This window comes from Barbus barbus (genome assembly GCF_936440315.1).
Source record: "Barbus barbus genome assembly, chromosome: 17".
In the NCBI taxonomy this organism is placed as follows: Eukaryota; Metazoa; Chordata; class Actinopteri; order Cypriniformes; family Cyprinidae; genus Barbus; species Barbus barbus.
The window spans coordinates 24105001-24122035 of NC_136745.1; the positions used below are offsets into that span (position 1 = coordinate 24105001).

Sequence of the window (17035 nt, forward strand, 5' to 3'; positions counted from 1 at the left end):
CTTACAATTTTTATTTGTGCAATTACTAATCTACTGATCCCAAAGTGATTTTTTGTGAGTGTAAGAAGATGTTCACACAGGTGTTCTATTAGAGGAATCATAGTTCATCACATATGAACATGATCCACTGATATTTGACAACCACAAAATGTCCAAATACTTTTTTTGTTTTTATTTAGTCAAATGCAATGATATGCATGAATTTTTAAGAGCGACTTAAGTGTCTAAATACTTTCAGGGCCTCTTTATTTTTGTGCATTAATTATTAGTGACATTATGAGTTGCAATTATAGCAGAGCTTCTGTAAACCACAGGAAATAAGGTCACATGTTTATATTTCTCAAAAAAATCTGACCACAGTGAAGCACATGTGTGGTAAACAAGAGAAAATGGAGATACTTCAGTTGTGGGTATAAACACAGGAGAAACACATTATGAAACCTGTTTTTTTAATGAGCCATAACCATTTTTTTTGATAATCAAGGTTGATAAGTTACTAGCTTACCACATCTATAAAAGATCCTCGAAAATCTATGAAAGACATGTTCTTCATTTTGGCTTTTGGCCTATTTTCAGCTTCCAACTTCTGACCTCATTTTAACCACCAATTGGTACATATTCTCTTAACGCCACTTGATCTTTCTTGACATCTGTTTAAAGAATTGCTGTATTCGTAAATGAGTAAGCATATATATATATATATATATATATATATATATATATATATATAGGTTTGTATGTGTAAAAGTTTGATAAACATTTTATTTTTTTATGGGACCTTCAATACCACCGTATTGTTGGTTATGAACTGTGCATTGCATCAAAACTAAAACATTTTTCATTTAAATGTTGACTGTTGCCAATAGAAACTGCTGATTACCTAGTATCGATCAATTTTTTGCAAAAGAAAAATACACAACAGGTTTCACACGAACTGAAGCATCTAACCTCAGTTCCACCCCCACTGATTTCTTTGTTCAGTCCCTCTGCCAGGGCTCACATTTTCCGAAGTCATCAGTATTATTTCGAACGCATGCTTTGAAATGATCTTCACCCACAAGGCATGAAAGGACACGACTGGGACCTGTCATCAGACCTTTATTAACTGAAACATGAGAAATAATTTACAACGTGCTTTCTGCATGTGAATGGATGTGGGTGGAAGTAAATATATATTTCAGTGTTTTGAATATGCAGTGCTCATGAGTAACTTGAGGTCATTTACAGTGAAAAATATTGTCACTTATCAATAATTGGGTCTACACAAAGCTACACAAAGCATGTTAAAAATTCTTCCTGCAAATTCTAGATCTACTTTTAGGCGTCCCTTAAAAATCAAGGCTTTATTAGTTATTGTACAGTAGTTAGGTAATATACTGATAATCATGATGTTGTTGCTTTATGTAATTTTCAATATTTTTCAATGAGGAAGAAAGCTGTTGTGGTAGACTTCCAATGTGTTAGGCGTTCTGTAAATGACTAGAATAATAACAAATTGCAGTAAATGGTAAAACTAGCAACAAACCAGTGTTTATAATTACAACAGTACAATAATATGATAAGAAATACCAGTTTTCAATATCAAGCAGCATTTTAGCTATTTTTATGACCGTATGTCTGATACTTTGAAACTGACTTATACAGTGTTACATTAGTATTACAGTGAACATTATATGAAAAAAAAAACACATTAAATGCTTAAAAATGATTACAGGGAAAGAATTCAACACATACATAGCAAACCATGTATTCACTGCTTCTTTTTCCAGGGATGGGAAGAATGATTTGTAACGCATATATGACTCACTGCATGTTCTGTGTGTGTTGGTGAAAAAGAGACTGTGAGACTATGGAACTGACTATGAGAATGGCACATTAAAATGTTCACACTTTCTGGAAAATGTGCAAATGATGCAGGATTGAAGTTTGAAAATACTTCAGTTGGAATAATGACGTAATTACATGTCCGTGTTATAACATGACTCACAATTACTCACAAAAAATTATAGTTTATACAGTTTTGTAAAGCTTAATAAAATATGACAACACTTAAGTACATGGAGATATTAAATACTATGCCACAGAGACACTTTCATTAACTAACATGCCACTAACAAAGGCCGGTATATGGATATGGACTAAACTTTGCAGAGTTCTGTTATATGTGATTAAACCTTAGTGCGTCTCACTGCAGTATGAGATGGGCAGTGGCTCCTACTGTTGGCGACAAGTGTAACTACATACAGCATTCACAGACTGACACTAACTGCTTCACAGCACGGTTAGCAATGTGTTCTCTTTATTCAGAAGTTCATTATATAATCAGCATTTGTGTAGTATGTATCTACATATATTTAAAAATACATTCTTTTGTTCTAGAGTATTCATTAAACTGACACTGCACACTAATTTCAAGTCTTAGAGTATTATGAGTTTCAGTTTTGGTCTTGCACAGGGATTCTGATATACTGGCCGTATGAATCTTTGTGGTGTGGTTTAAGATATCGGAACAATCATCACACTGTCAGTTTTCATTATGCTGCATTATAAATGCTGATCTGTAAAGAGCCTGGGCAGTCTTTGAGAGTGTCAGGGGGTATAATGGACTACTAAGGCCAGGGTGTGCTGCTCTTTTTTCTGGGGTCCCTTGATGCCACGATGCCACGAGGGCCTGAGCGCATGAGGATCTTGTTTGCTGCTGTGCTGAGGATTCTGGCTTTGAAAAGATGGATCTCCTCGACACTTCAGAAATGCTAAGAAACACCTGTAGAACTGAAAGGAAAAAGAATGAAACTGCATACTGTATACTTGTCTGTGTTCCACTTTTGTCTCGTGGACAGTGCTCAACATCATTTTTTGTGTTTGCACAGACTTGTGCATAGACAGCCGTTCATATGCGAGCAATCTGAGCACTCAAAAACAAGGGTCCACTAGGTAGCGCAAAGGTGACCTACACATTTGTTTGCACTCATGGGCAATTAAGTATTTTTTTAAAGGTCTGCACACTCAACTTTGCACTGGATGGTGTGGAATGTGGAAAATGAAGTATACCTTAAAGGTATAATTTTTCTGATAGTGTATAGATACATTAATATATTAAAAATATATTTTTGAATATCTCAATATTAGCTCTGACAAATGAATTATGATTAATAAAAAATCTGAAAATTTGTTCATATGTTGATTTGATTTTGCGATTGCTAATTATTTGCCAATTGGCCTTAAATGTACAATTTTCCTGACAATATGCATAAATTAAAATAAAAATATCGAAATACTTGCTCTGACAATTGAATTATGATTATTAATTATGTGATGCAATATTATGAAAAATCTGAACATTTGGTCAGAATTTGGTTAGATTTGAATTATGGTTCGTGTCTGAATATAGTGGGTTTTTACAACTGAAAATAAGTTAACTCTTAGGTTATTCTAAAATAAAAATAAAAATAAATTATAAATAATATATAATTCTAATAATAAAATGCAATAATTTTTATTGTCAATAAACTAGGACACACTGTGTTTCTACACCCCAACTAAAAATTCTAAATTAATTCCATCTGTGGACTAACCTGGTTGTTGAAAAGCACATATATGACTGGGTTGACCACCGTGCTGCTCTTGGCCAGGACTGATGGCACCATGCTGGTTAGGGGAGTGATCAGTCCCCTCCTGCCAAAGGTGGCCAGCAGAGCCACCACCCCGTACGGCATCCAGCACAGCAGATAGCAGGAGACCATGGTGATAACCATGAGAAGGATGTGGTTCTCCCTCCTCTGTGCAGTCAGCAGGTTGATTTTAGTTACCTGAGCCGAAAAAAGAAACACTTCATGCATGTGTATTTTAATCTCCAATGTATACGTACATAAAAAGTTGCATTTTGATGTTGAAAGACCTTTTCAATCATCTAAATCAAACTAAAAGCCTCCAATTTGCTGCAGAGAACATGGACTCTCCTACAGTTCATGAATTAGCTTGCTGTGTGTAAGCTGTCAAAGGAAGACTGGCAGATGGCTCCTTCATGCGTAAAAACATAAGAGTCGTGACTTCTACCCTCTGGAGTCTGTTAACCTTCCTCATCCCCTTCCTATCATGAAGCAATCTCTCTGTATAAAGATCTCCTGCCGGTTGGTAACAGAATGTGAACTTCCAATCAGCAATGGTGGCAAATGAGAGCTGATAAGTGGATCTGAGCTCCCTGCACTGGCTCATGTCGTCATTCACACCTTTTACATGCTCCATTTGTCCTAAACAAGATGATTGTGATTGTATTGACAGCTCCTGCTCGGCTAAGTGTTTTCTCACCTGTGTAATCCTCTGGAAGTGTCCTTCAGCAATTTGTAGGATCAATATGGCACTGACAAAACATATACATTTGAAGCAACATATACAAAACTTCCTTTCAGTACAGTACAATTCTTTCCATTTCCATAATTTAATAACCCTTTTGCCAGGACATCTTTGATTCTGCAAACAATTTAATACACACAAAAGTGTCCTCCATTCATAAACACCCCCAAAAGTGCTTCTTAATTGTATCTGAATACATTTTCATTCAGCTTTCCATTGAGTAGTGTAATGGAAATCGATTTCATACCGCATGTCTGGAGTGACTCTATTCTAGGAATGCAATTACTTTCTCAGCCATGTCACCCCCTGATGTTCCCAGTGCTCTCTTCTTGTAATTCCCCCTTTTGAATCCCATCAGAATTCTATGTTTGTGTTTCTAAGAAAACCCCGAGGGCTGTAGTGACTGGCCCACTCATATGTGAAATGGAAGCAGCTCTTTCCATTTGTCAGATACACAATGTGGCGCCTGCTACTGAACAGATCGAATCCTGGAGGAAATAAGTTTATTACATAACAGTTTGTTACCAATAGTAACAGGCTCTGCGTTCTAAAAATATCTCAGATGGTGATTCATTCATAGAATTGCTCTGGCGACAAGAGGCTCTCTGCCTTACTACCTGCTGGAAACGCTCATTACATATTCCTTCACACAGTGATGTGTTTATGAAATCTGCCTCAGGCATGGATGAGTCACAAAATCCTAAAGCCTGCTTCACCCTGAGCACTGTCTAACCCGATGCCCCAAAGTGCTTTGATCTTATTCCCTTAGCTGGACAAATCAATATCAAATGGATAAATAAAGAATCCAAGAGCGCAGGATCTGTTATCTGTAGCTCGTCGGGGTTGAAATGTTAATTGGGCACTGGCTATGAGACATCATTGCAGATTTCTGGGTACAACGGCTTTATTTCCAAAGAAGGGACATTAACACAGTGAGAGCAGACTGTATGCCATTGGCGTTATACAACAGCACTGGTATCACTCTGCTTGTCGATGTTTGCGCTTTCAGTCTCTGGATTAGTGATGGGAGTTTTACTTTGACTCTTTCTCCAGGTTTTTCGATGTACCAGTAAGCGGCAACAAGTGAATTTACAAGTCACTGAATTGTTAATTTGACCAATCTATTCAAAAACATTGACTCATGAATGAAACAAGTAACTTGCCTAATTCGTATTAGCCTGCATCCGAGTATGCATATGTCCCTACCTATAGTAGGCAAACAACAGTTTGTGAAAAATATTGTATGTTCGAATTCACAGTATTCATGAAACATTCTTTAGTGCACATCCAATGGACACTTCACTCTCACGGAAGAGGATTTGTGAATGGCAGTGAAGCATTGTAACTGACAAACGTAGTACATCTGGGTTACATTAATACAACACACATTCATACTATATAGAACATACTTTTTAACAGTGGCAAAGAAGTACCAGTCGGGGTGCATGCAATTGCATGATATGCAGCCTTACTATTTCTTCCTTAGAAAAATATGGTAAAAATAGTGAAAGCAGTATGCTAGTATTCAACAACTGTCTTTGAGAATGAGTTATTGAATCACTCAATATGACTATATGATAATCGTGCTGAGGAAAAAAAAAATTGTAATATAAAATAAGTTTTGACTTTTTAAACTGAAATATTTTGACTTATAAATAAGAAATTTGTATTATTACTACTTTGTTATGCTTCCTAGAAACTGGCCAAATATCATGAAATCAATAATCACAATTATTTTATTCTACAATCTTAAAAAAATAAAGGTTCCAAAAGGGTGTTTTTACAGCGATGCTATAAAAGAACCCCAAAGAAGCTTCAAGTAAAGTTAAAAGAACCATTTTTCTTAGTGTATAGAACTTTTTAATGATCTAAAGAAACTTTTTCCACTATAAAGAACCTTTTTGTACAATGGAAATGTTTTATGTTTCTCTTCCAGTACTCTAATGATGGTGTAAAAATATATAGTTAATTTAATAAATAATAACAATAATAATGAATAAATCTTCTCTCACTCACCCCTTTAATAATGCACAGGATTTTGCCATAGCAGAAGATCATGAGTATTAGGGGTAGAAGCAGACAGAAGATGAACAGGCACATCACGTAAGACATGCTGTTGGTTGAGCGCTGATGCCACTGCACTGAGCATGTTGTCCCGGGCCCTTCAGGTCCATAGCTACTCCAGCCCAGGAATGGTGGGAGAGTCCACACCAGTGAATAAAGCCAGGATCCAGCCACACAGAGCCAGGCCCTGCGGAAGTTAGACACGTCTGCCTTGGTGGGGCGCAGCAGGGCGGCATAACGCTCATATGAAAGAATGGACAGAGACATCAGAGACACAATTCCTATTTTGGGATAAAGAAAACAGATATGGAAAAATGGCGGTCACATTACAACCAACTTGTGAATATTATAAATGTCTTTTTATTGTAATATATGTTAATATTTGTACTGTCTCTATTGCCGGTCTACACCAAGTGACAATGACAGCAATTTTGACAACTTTCTGTCACGCATGGGAAAACTGACAATAAACCCATGTTTGACAAAGCAATTTACTGTGAACATCCGGGACAGTCCCTAGAGAGAAGTCTGAGGTTAAGTGCAAAGAACAGTTATGCTCTCAGTAATCATGCATCCTGTTCTGTTCCTGGATCAGTCACCCAACCTGCATCTGTTTTATAAAAACTGCCAAAATTATCTGCAGCATTGAGGTAGTCTGTTAATGAGACTGCAATTGCTGTTTATTAAAACTAGACAAAACTATTTATTGATTAAAAACATTTTTATGAACTCTAAAATAATCAATGCACAGTGATTATAAACTAGAAATAACGTATAAAAAATTTTAAAGTAAATTTAGAGATCATTAAATTGTTTCCTCTTACTTTTGTTTATTGAAAAGTTTTGACAAATGCAGAAGAATCAACACACATCTAATACAGTGAGCAGATATACTCTTGACTGTATTAACACAGACACTGCTTCTTTCCTCAAATGAATGCGTATTTTAGATTCAACTGATTCCTAAAACTTAAATAAAGAGCACACTGTAACATTCAAAAATACTGCTGAAACAGACTACAGCTAAACAGAAATGTAGTAAAGTTTCTGTTATGCTGTCTCAAGGAGTTCTTTAAGGTACAGATCGTGTTTTCCAGAGAAGGTAATGTCAAAGTTATAAAGACATATCGTTATTTTAACAACCTGTAAACAATGCAGATAGTGACTTGACACAAGATGATGGAGCTAGAACAAGCTGTTGACAACATATTTATTTCTACTGTCCAATTGTTAAAAATGTTTGGGTAACCACAAAGAAAAACTGCGCTTCCTTCTCCTTCAGTGGGTTTGCACTGCAGGTCCACATGTTCTGCACAAAAGCGCTCTGCACTTGTCCCTGCAGTTCCTCTACACATCACAGGAAGAGAAACAGAGGGTGTCACAACACTCCCACTAGAGTAATTAACGGCCTTAAACAGGCTCTCCATTCAAATGTCAGATCACTGGGGGAAGACTGTGACTTCTGAGACAACCCGCAAAGAAGATCAACTCAGAGTGATTCTGGCTTCTGCCTGTCTTGAGCATTTGTGGAAAATTTTCAACAGACCGAGAAAAAAAAAGAAGCATATGATCTGTGAACTTGACATGATCAAGAACCATACTTTACTAATTAATACTTTACTAATACTAAACATTTACAGCACAACCTAACTGACACAGTAGTCTGCTTTAAGTGCTGTAGTCAAAAATTTGAAGGCACACAGTTTAGTAAGATATGTTGTTATAGTGTACTTAATTAAACACTGAGAACACTGGAATTTTAATCAGCTCAAGCATTCTTTCAGATTTAAATGTTAATTTCTAATGTCAAACTCGGACAATGTTTTCAATATTCACACCTAAATAAATAAAAAGTTAAAATAAATCCCAAATTTCTGTAAAAGACACTATATATTATATTTTTTAATGTATTATTTAGACAGTGACATTTTTGCTTAACAAGGAGAAATGGACAATATTTACACAAAAATGAAATAATATGATTTTACTACAGAACTATTGTTTCTTTGTGATTGTGGTCATGCTACAAAGATTCAGTTGATTTAATTTAGGCTAGAGAAATTTTGCATATGCATATGCATTCTTTTTATATTTTTATTATTGTTGTTTAACTACTTTAACTGCAACATCTTGAAAATGTATTTATTTATAATTTATTATTTTAGTTTGTTGGTGACAATTTCAAATCAAATGCTTGATTAAAATTAGTCAGCAACATATAAAAATGTCCTATCCACATTATTATACATTTTTATAAAATACATGGTGTGTTAAAAGTTTGTACTGTGGCTGAAGAGAGATCCCCATATGATTAAAGCGCTTTGGGTGTACAGCAATACGCAATGGAAGCGCAATAAATGCCTCATTCGTTCATTCATTAATACCTTTAAAAATAAAAAAAATAGTGTTACAAAAATCTAGACCATCTGTCATATATATATATATATATTCCTTAGCCTACAATTGTTTTTCTCTAGCCTGAAACCTGTTACACGAACAACTTTCCTGTTGGATGAACTTCAGTAAAACTTACCAAAAAGTGAATTGGCGAACCCGTACCATTTGCAGCCATGGTATCCCAACAGCCATTTCCCATAGAGACTGGAAGCGAAACTGAAGGGAGTCCCAAACAAACAAACCAGAATGTCACTCACACTGATGTTCAGCAGGATGAGGTTTATGGGTGTCCACAGTGAGCGAAACCTCGCAAAGATGAGCAGGACAAACAGGTTGTTGAGGAATCCAAACACCAGAATGATTCCGAGGCAGACGGCTGTCACCGTGTGGCCGGTCCGGCTCAGGCCAGGTGAGGCATCTAGGGGGTCTCCTGAACTGACATTTGCACTTTGATTGAGCGCAGAAGTGTCTTTGTAGCTAATGTTCAAACTCCAGATGTAGACGACCATAGCAGCCTGACTGCACGGTTAAATAGTGTTGACACTATGACTTTCCTTACGGATGGATTCAGAGTTCTCATCTCCCCCCTCACTGACGCGCAGCCCACCATTAACACCCAGCCTCTGCCTCTGCTTCTGCTGACCTCCGCGCGTCTGAGTGGCGCGTCTTTGAGCACTGGGTGACCAGGGTGCGAATTATGAGGGGTGGGGGGAGGGGGTTGCATATATTTTAGGCTATATATTTTATATTTTATACATTATATATCGTTTTCGTATTGATAAATGCGACAACTGAACTCAGAGCGTGTATTTTCCATATATGTAAAGCTTTCAGCACTCTCCAATGGACTCTATTCTAATGAAATCAAGTTTGCCAGAGGATGTAACCATAGCAACATTGCGCTGCTCACACGTTTCCTTCAGTATGCGGTAGGCTACTTATATTTGATCATATTTATTAGTTACTTGAAATGTTAACGATTAGGGATTACATCCGAATATTTTCACATGCACACATACACAGATCTCACCCCTTTGTAATTATCATAACTGTAATTTAATTACATGTTTCTCAGTAACTGTAACTGATTACAGTTACATTTATTTTGTAATTAAATTACGTAATTCCGTTACATGTAACTAGTAGCCAGTAGCCACTGACAGTGTCATATAATGGCTGAAGTAATTGAATGGGTTCTTTTCATTGCCATTAAATTGAAATAACTGTACATAAACATAGGAACTTAAGAAAAATGCTCATTTTAGAAGGAAATTTCAAACGGCACTTTTGCATCTAAACTCTTTGGAGCGTGTTTTTATAGAACAGTACAAAACATCAAACCATTATGGCAGTACAGTTCTTCAAAAGAAAGGAAGAAAGAAAGAATACACAGATACAAATCCCTTAAGAAAATTAACCATGGTTTTATTGTAGTAAAATGTAGTAAGCTCTTAACTAAATCTTAACTAAATTTTGCAAGATTTTGTCGTGTAACATATTGATATTTACAGTGAATGACTTTTAAACCAAAATTGAGCTGGATAAATTGTGGGGTTTTAAACTTGAGCTCAGAATCACTTTTTGATTCAGATCATCATGCCAGTTCTGCCATTTACCATTTACATGATTGCAAATCAAACTGTAAGCCAGAATTTGTTATTTTTCAAATGTGTTTTTTTTTGTGTGTCACGATGCCATAGAAGAACCTTTTTTGTCTAAATAGTTCCATAAAGAACCTTTAACGTCTGCAGAACCTTTCTGTTTCACAAAAGGTTCTTTGTGGCGAAAGAAGATTCTTCAGATTATAAAAAGGTAAGAAAGAGATGGTTCTTTAAAGAACCTTTGACTGAATGGTTCTCTGTGGAACCAAAAATGGTTCTTCTATGGCATCGCTGTTTTAAATTTGACACTCTTTTTCCAATACTGCTGTAATCATATATCACACATCCAATTTGACATTACCTTCTCTGGCTGCTGGCAGAATCCACCGATACTCGTTGTTCAGTGTTATCAGCTAGCTCACAATAGTTAACAGAAGCTATTTAGTCTCTGCTGTCAGGCAGTATTGTTTTAATGACACATTATCATGAAAATTGGCAAAGCAACTGACAGCAGAGATAATAATACTATTTCATGAAGCCAAAAATTAAACATGTCCTAATTAAAGGTGACACCTCTGTAGGTCAGCACTAATTGAGTTGTGCACTGTGGAGTCTCTGAGGTGTCACTGCAGACTATATTAAAATAACAGATTAAGTGTGAGTAAAGAGGAGAGCGGAGGCTTGAATGGAAAGAGTGCTGATAATAAAGTCAAACCGAAATGCCAGAGGAATTGTAAAATACTTCCAATCTACCCTGTGCACAATAACATTGGGTTTTTTTTCCACAATGTCCTTTCCAAACAAGCGAGATCTTTCTAGTTAAAGCTGGGAAGCACTGCATTAGAAAGATGGTTCAGTCAGACCTTTTTAACTGGTTCAGTAACTTTTGAGCTTTATCCTTTTGCAAACATTATGAAAATATTACTTTTGAATGTTCTCTGAACATTCTAACAATTAGCAACATTTCAGGTGAAATTTCAGGTGAAAGTCCAACTAAAATGTTTCGGGGAAAATAAACATTCTCTGAAAAATGTATTAATGCTTTTGCGCTAATGTTTTGAGAACATTATTGACCAGATAGCTTTGACTTCTATTAATGTTGCTGGAAGATTGAATTTGTTCACAACTTTGAGAGAACCTTGCCAGAACTTCAGAGAATGTTTCCTGTTAGCTTAAGTAAGGAATAATGTAAAAATAGCCTGACTGTTAACCAGCTGATTACACGGTGAGTCAACAAATAAATAAAATGATAAACAAATAATGATCTTGCCTGTATATTACCTTCTGTCAAGTACAATATTCAATTACAGTGTCCAAAAGAACCGGCCAAGCAACAAGACGAACAATGCATCAACATTAGAGTAATAATAAAGCTGAAGTCCTCTGTGGTCTGAGATCACTAATTGATATAACTTAGATAAAAGATGGTGCCAGTTTCATTTTTATGAATGACAGTAGCTGGATCCGAAATCACATTGTCAGAGTAGGTAATAATTTTGATAAATGTGTGTAGTATGAATATAGCAATGTTGTGACTGTTATGTGACCTGTGGAGACCTTGCGGCACTTCCCTGCCATTCACAACTCCTCCTGTGACCTCTTGGGATAGAAAAGTGTCCATTTAATTTTGCCTGCCATTTTCTGAATACTGGGAATTTGGACATATTTCCCGTACTGCTTTTCGGATACTAACAGGGAGGTAGAATCAAGTAATACTGTGTAATAATAAAGCATAAAACAGTCATTCTAAAGTTCTCTGCTCAGTAAAAGAATTTAGTCCTCCACTCCCACTGTAATAAAATGTGGAGTGATCAATTATTGTGCTGAATGTTTCTAGCCAGAGGTGAGTCTGAGTGCAGAGTTTAGCCTTGGCTTTGGTCATTTTTATTTGGAAAGGGACGTGTGTGCCACCAGATGGGTAACAGCTAAATATAGTGCAAGGACATCAATAATCCTCAAGCAGGGGTGTGGAGAGATGGCTGTTCCTCCATCTGCGTCCATGAATTGGATTCATGGTGGGGTAGTGGAGTTTGATACCTACATCATAGTGTGAGATTAAGCTTGGCTCCAAGACATACAGACTTCACATCATGCTGCTATAATTAATGTTTTTTACAGCAAGATGCAATGCAGTGTTGTTGTCGCCCACTAGGGTGCAGTGTTGGTGTTTTCATAAACTATAGGATGCCAAGCACACAAAGCCTGTAATATACAAATTAAATGTATTTGACTAGCATTGAAGAAATGCTGTAATGTGCCATTTATGGAAAACATTACAATAACATTTATATAACACAATACCAAAGTGATTTTCAACTGGTCTTGCAGTTCTGTTCTGATTATCAACGATAGCAGGAAAAACAATGCCTAATAATGCCAATAATAAAATTGTATACTTGTACATATTTAGGGTAGCAAAATAAATAAGTGGTTAATTTTTGAAAGAGAGGAGAAAGATTGATTTTGTTGTTGACATCAAATGCATGTAAATTACAGTATTGTCTGGCACTTAAAGCAATCGAATTTGACAAATGACAGCATAGACAAGTTGCGTGATGCTCTCATCCGAGCATAAATGAAATAAGAATAAATATGGTTTGTGCAAACTACAAATTGAAACATCTGCACTTTACTAAATTATAATAAAGCCCATATAAAACCACTTTATACTTGTAATCAATCATAATCAATGTATTATGTTTGTAGGCTAATCATTTTTCAAATCAGCTATTTACACACAGAGAAGCTTATCTGACAAATTAAATGCTACAAAAATAGCTTTTTTTATATATAGCAAAAAGGGTTTGCTATATATAAAAAAACAACTACAAAAAAACAAATAAACTCCACCTGTCACTCAAAATTTTGTAAAAACACAGATTTAGTGTGTGTTTTTGTATGCGTGTAAAATGTCTTTAACCATAAAGCCTGAGGCCAATCTCTTGTTCAATCTTCTTCTGTGCTGTGGTACATGAAGAGCTTGTTTCTGAACAGGTTGGATGTACAGACGCCTCCAGGTGAAGCATTGCAAGGTCCATTAGTCACTTGCTCAGTTAAACGAAAGCGTGAAAGAATTCTTTGTTCTTCCTTTTCAATCTCAAATAACATTGTTAATACCAAAAAAGATCCTTTTTCTCAATCACCTGTACACCTAAAAGGCAATCACAAGTGACTTAGTAAAAATACTTAAGATTGATCATGTCTAATAAAATGTAAAACGAATGTCAATAATAAGAAATGCTTCTTAGCATACATGAATAAGAAGGATCATGTGACACTGAAAACTAGAGTAATGGCAAATTCAAAAACTTATAACTGTACGATTATGTAGGTGTGATTAGAAAATGATGGCATTTACCAGAGTTAAGATTCATATCAGTCATCTGATTGCCAAATCCAGGATACTTGGTCCATCCAGGTGTAAAGTCTTGTTTGGAGGAGGGTAGCACCACTGTACCCAAGTCAGTGTGATCGTTGTGGAGGAAATTTAACAGAGAATTAGAGTACTGATGTTCTGCCACCATCAAACCATCAGAGGATACAGCTGAGGGGTACATCATTGGGGGCAGAACGACACTCAATCCCTGCCTAGACTCCCCTGACCACAGAATAGCACTGTTTGCAGGGTGATTTGGTGGCATTTGTTGGTTTGATTGAGACTCGCTGCTTGTTCCTTGCCGGAAATGTTCAGAAGGAAACAAGGGCTGAAACCTGGTTTGTGCCTCTGCTTCCCATTGACTTGAAAGTCCATCTAAAAATGAATAAATAAATACAGGAATTCAATGTTTCAATTCAGTTAGAAAGTCACATATTTTGCGTAAAAGCAAAATTTAAGAGTAACAGTTACTTGTTTGAGCAACTTTATGGTTTCTTTTGATTTTGGAGCGTTCCTCCTTCAGTTTATTTGCTTGACTCAGAGCACGGGAGAAATGTTCATCCACCATGCTGTTGATGTCTCCTTGGAAGTAGGTAAGAAGGACACTACCAGACTCCTCTTTAGTCTTCTTAGCCACAGGGTGCCCTAGACTCTCCTCCATCACTGATCTTGGTACTGCAAAAACAAGTGTGCATTGCATCATTTATCAATCTATCCTGCCATGGTGGCAGATTATTGTGTATTTAATTATGTCTTCTAAATCTAATATAAAATTGCAATAGCATTGCATTATTTGCATTCTTTCTATGGTTTTGATGAATGACAGTAAGATATGTCACAGCCCAACTGTTCTGTATTTGCTAAATGGATTTAGATTATTTTAGCGTCAATTACTCAAATATTTAGGTGTTATCTTCTAGAGCTGCAATAAGACATATTATTTAGATCAACATGAGACAGAATAAATTTTTATACATTTTTTGGTTGACGACTTAAAGAACAAAATCTTGCACTTTCCACAGAAATCTTTTTTTTTTTAAGCATTAGACGGACAATTGGTTTTTGTTAGCCTATGAGAAATATTAGATATGTTTAATCAATTAAAAGTGGATGGCATTGAACAAAACATGTCATCATATGTCAAACACATTTTATAATGTTGTTTATTAAATATTGGTGTGTTAAATGCATTGCTGTCTATCTGAACAGAACCACATTTTGGTAACAGGTCTGCAAACTATATTTAAAATAAATGTAAAATAAAACATTAATATATATAGTATTTAGTAATATAATTTAGTTAGACCACCTGAGGTTGATGATCGATATCATCTGAAGGTTTTCGGAATTTTTTAATGTGTATCAAAAGTTGTAATTAAAGACTATATATGCACGAAAATGCAGATAAATATCTGTTAAATATTAAATCTTAATACTGACAGATTATTAAAACAGACTGTCCCCTCTCTTAACAGCCAAATGTGGTTTGACGTGCATAAATCACTATGTTCAGTATAGCACTTGATTGTCTCCAGATTTATAGAATTCAGCATTAACGCTTAACTCTAAAGCTATTTTAAAATGATGAAATATTGCTGTAATGGAAATGGCTCACCGTGCAGCAGTCGTGAAATCTCGGGTGTTTAATCAGGCGCTGCAACCCGATCAATTACACTATTGATGAAGTAAAGGCGAAATATCCGCTGTTGCGCGAGACTTGAACACGCTGCTGTTAAATACGTTTAATCGCTTCCCTTTGCACGTCGACTACAAGAAACTACTTCACTTTTTGCCCTTAAATGTGGGGCGTTAATCTGTGAACTTTAACCAGCTCGAGTAGAATGTGACTGAACGAGTTAGACCATTTAACTGTCACCTGTGAAAAAAAAAGACACTGAGAGAACTAATGTTTTTAGGACATGTTGCTTTACTTCATTTTCCCGTTGACATTGAGGAACATTGATTATTAATAATCGTTTTATTTGTCATTTATTTCATTGTTAATGTCGCAATAATTTATCATAATACATGTATGCAAAGTGTAACACAAACATATATAGTTTAGACATGTTAAAAACCCTGTTACTGTAGCCTATGAGCAAACCTCTGGATTTTGAATGATTTCTTGCTGCAATGTTTTAGACCTGGCATGGGGAAAAGCTGTTAGTCTTTTTTTAATATTGATAGTCTGAAGCAAAAATGATTACTAGTAATTCAGAAAAGTGCTGTCACAGATGTATAGATATCAGTCACTTGAATGAAACAAGTCATAACACATTTAAACAGATGACCTCAGTAATTCATCTCTCTGGAAGAAATGAAAGAATCATTGAAACTATTTCTTTTAATCAATGAAATAATGACAATATAGTTGACAAAAAGAAGGCGGGGGGCAACTTAATGAAGCCTTTCATTAATTTCTGCTGGAGATTTCCAAACATGTCATTTAACACAAAAAAAGGGGGAAAAAAGAAATTGAATACACAGAATTCATATGCCCTCTTTTTATTGTTTTCTGTCCTGTGTCAGGAAAACACCATTATGGCTGGTCCCTGAGTTTGAGGTATCAGAGCTCTTCCTTTCACTGGTAGTCTCTGACTTCATGGACGGTGAGGAGACTTGTAGACCACCTTTCGCTTTGGCCCCCAGTGTCACAGAACGGCTCCAGTCTGGTTAAAATTCAAATGATCTTTTATTCATTTAATTTTTCAAGAAATAAGCTTTTCTCTAATTGATAACTTTTGTGTATTTAAGTGGTGTAGCGTGCTTTATTTGTTAATAAATGTTAATCTACAACCTTCTATTATTATTATTTTTGGTTGGTGTTTGATATGCAGTTTTGTATAATTCAAACATTATACAATATTATTATAATAAAGAATATTTTCTCTTAGGTATAGCTATTTACTATAGTTTAAGCATGAGTTGAACTACATGAGACAAACCTGAGTATTCAGTCTGTCTGAATCTTCCACAGCAGAGATGTATCCTCCACTGCTTCCTTACATTGTCTTTCATCAGACAATAAAACAGGAAGATAAAGAAACCTGAAATACAGCAAAAAGCAAAACACTGCCATGATGACTGCAATCCAAAAAAGATATTATCTGTTGTTAAACAGAATAATGCATCCTTATTTCATTCTGATCATTCTTATCTGTATGATGGACCTATTATAATCATGAGTACCACTGCATGTATTTGTACCGTATGCACAGTGTTACATGTTTTAACTTTCTCTCAC

General features: G+C 35.7%; 2 protein-coding genes across 3 annotated transcripts; both read right to left on the reverse strand.

Annotated features, from left to right (window-relative positions):
* Positions 1–1081: 1081 nt before the first annotated feature.
* On the reverse strand, positions 1082–9469 carry LOC306883584 (pinopsin-like). The gene is made up of 4 exons (XM_079438954.1): positions 8951–9469; positions 6370–6698; positions 3576–3809; positions 1082–2772 (listed from the first exon to the last, which is right to left on the reverse strand). Exons 1-4 carry the CDS (start codon positions 9321–9323, stop codon positions 2590–2592), a joined length of 1119 nt encoding a protein of 372 aa, XP_079295080.1. The 5' UTR covers positions 9324–9469; the 3' UTR covers positions 1082–2589.
* Positions 9470–10220: 751 nt separating this feature from the next.
* On the reverse strand, positions 10221–15586 carry LOC306883271 (uncharacterized protein). 2 transcript variants are annotated; one of them, XM_079438413.1, is made up of 4 exons: positions 15407–15586; positions 14263–14466; positions 13774–14166; positions 10221–13566 (listed from the first exon to the last, which is right to left on the reverse strand). In XM_079438413.1, exons 2-4 carry the CDS (start codon positions 14450–14452, stop codon positions 13526–13528), a joined length of 624 nt encoding a protein of 207 aa, XP_079294539.1. In that variant the 5' UTR covers positions 14453–14466; positions 15407–15586; the 3' UTR covers positions 10221–13525. The 2 variants fall into 2 exon arrangements, with proteins under 2 accessions (XP_079294539.1, XP_079294540.1); XM_079438414.1 differs by having other exon boundaries at positions 12623–13558; positions 15407–15585.
* Between the last annotated feature and the right edge of the window lie 1449 nt (positions 15587–17035).

Excerpts from the sequence above, each read along its gene's own strand:
- LOC306883271 (XM_079438413.1), bottom strand. The coding sequence starts at position 14,452 with ATGGAGGAGAGTCTAGGGCACCCTGTGGCTAAGAAGACTAAAGAGGAG. Across the intron at positions 14,167-14,262 it reads CCATAAAGTTGCTCAAACAA|ATGGACTTTCAAGTCAATGG; the intron begins GTAACTGTTACT and ends ATTCATTTTTAG. Across the intron at positions 13,567-13,773 it reads TGATATGAATCTTAACTCTG|GTGTACAGGTGATTGAGAAA; the intron begins GTAAATGCCATC and ends ATTGCCTTTTAG.
- LOC306883584 (XM_079438954.1), bottom strand. The coding sequence starts at position 9,323 with ATGGTCGTCTACATCTGGAGTTTGAACATTAGCTACAAAGACACTTCT. Across the intron at positions 6,699-8,950 it reads GTTCGCCAATTCACTTTTTG|GAATTGTGTCTCTGATGTCT; the intron begins GTAAGTTTTACT and ends ATCCCAAAATAG. Across the intron at positions 2,773-3,575 it reads ATGTGCTTTTCAACAACCAG|TTCTACAGGTGTTTCTTAGC; the intron begins GTTAGTCCACAG and ends TTTTCCTTTCAG.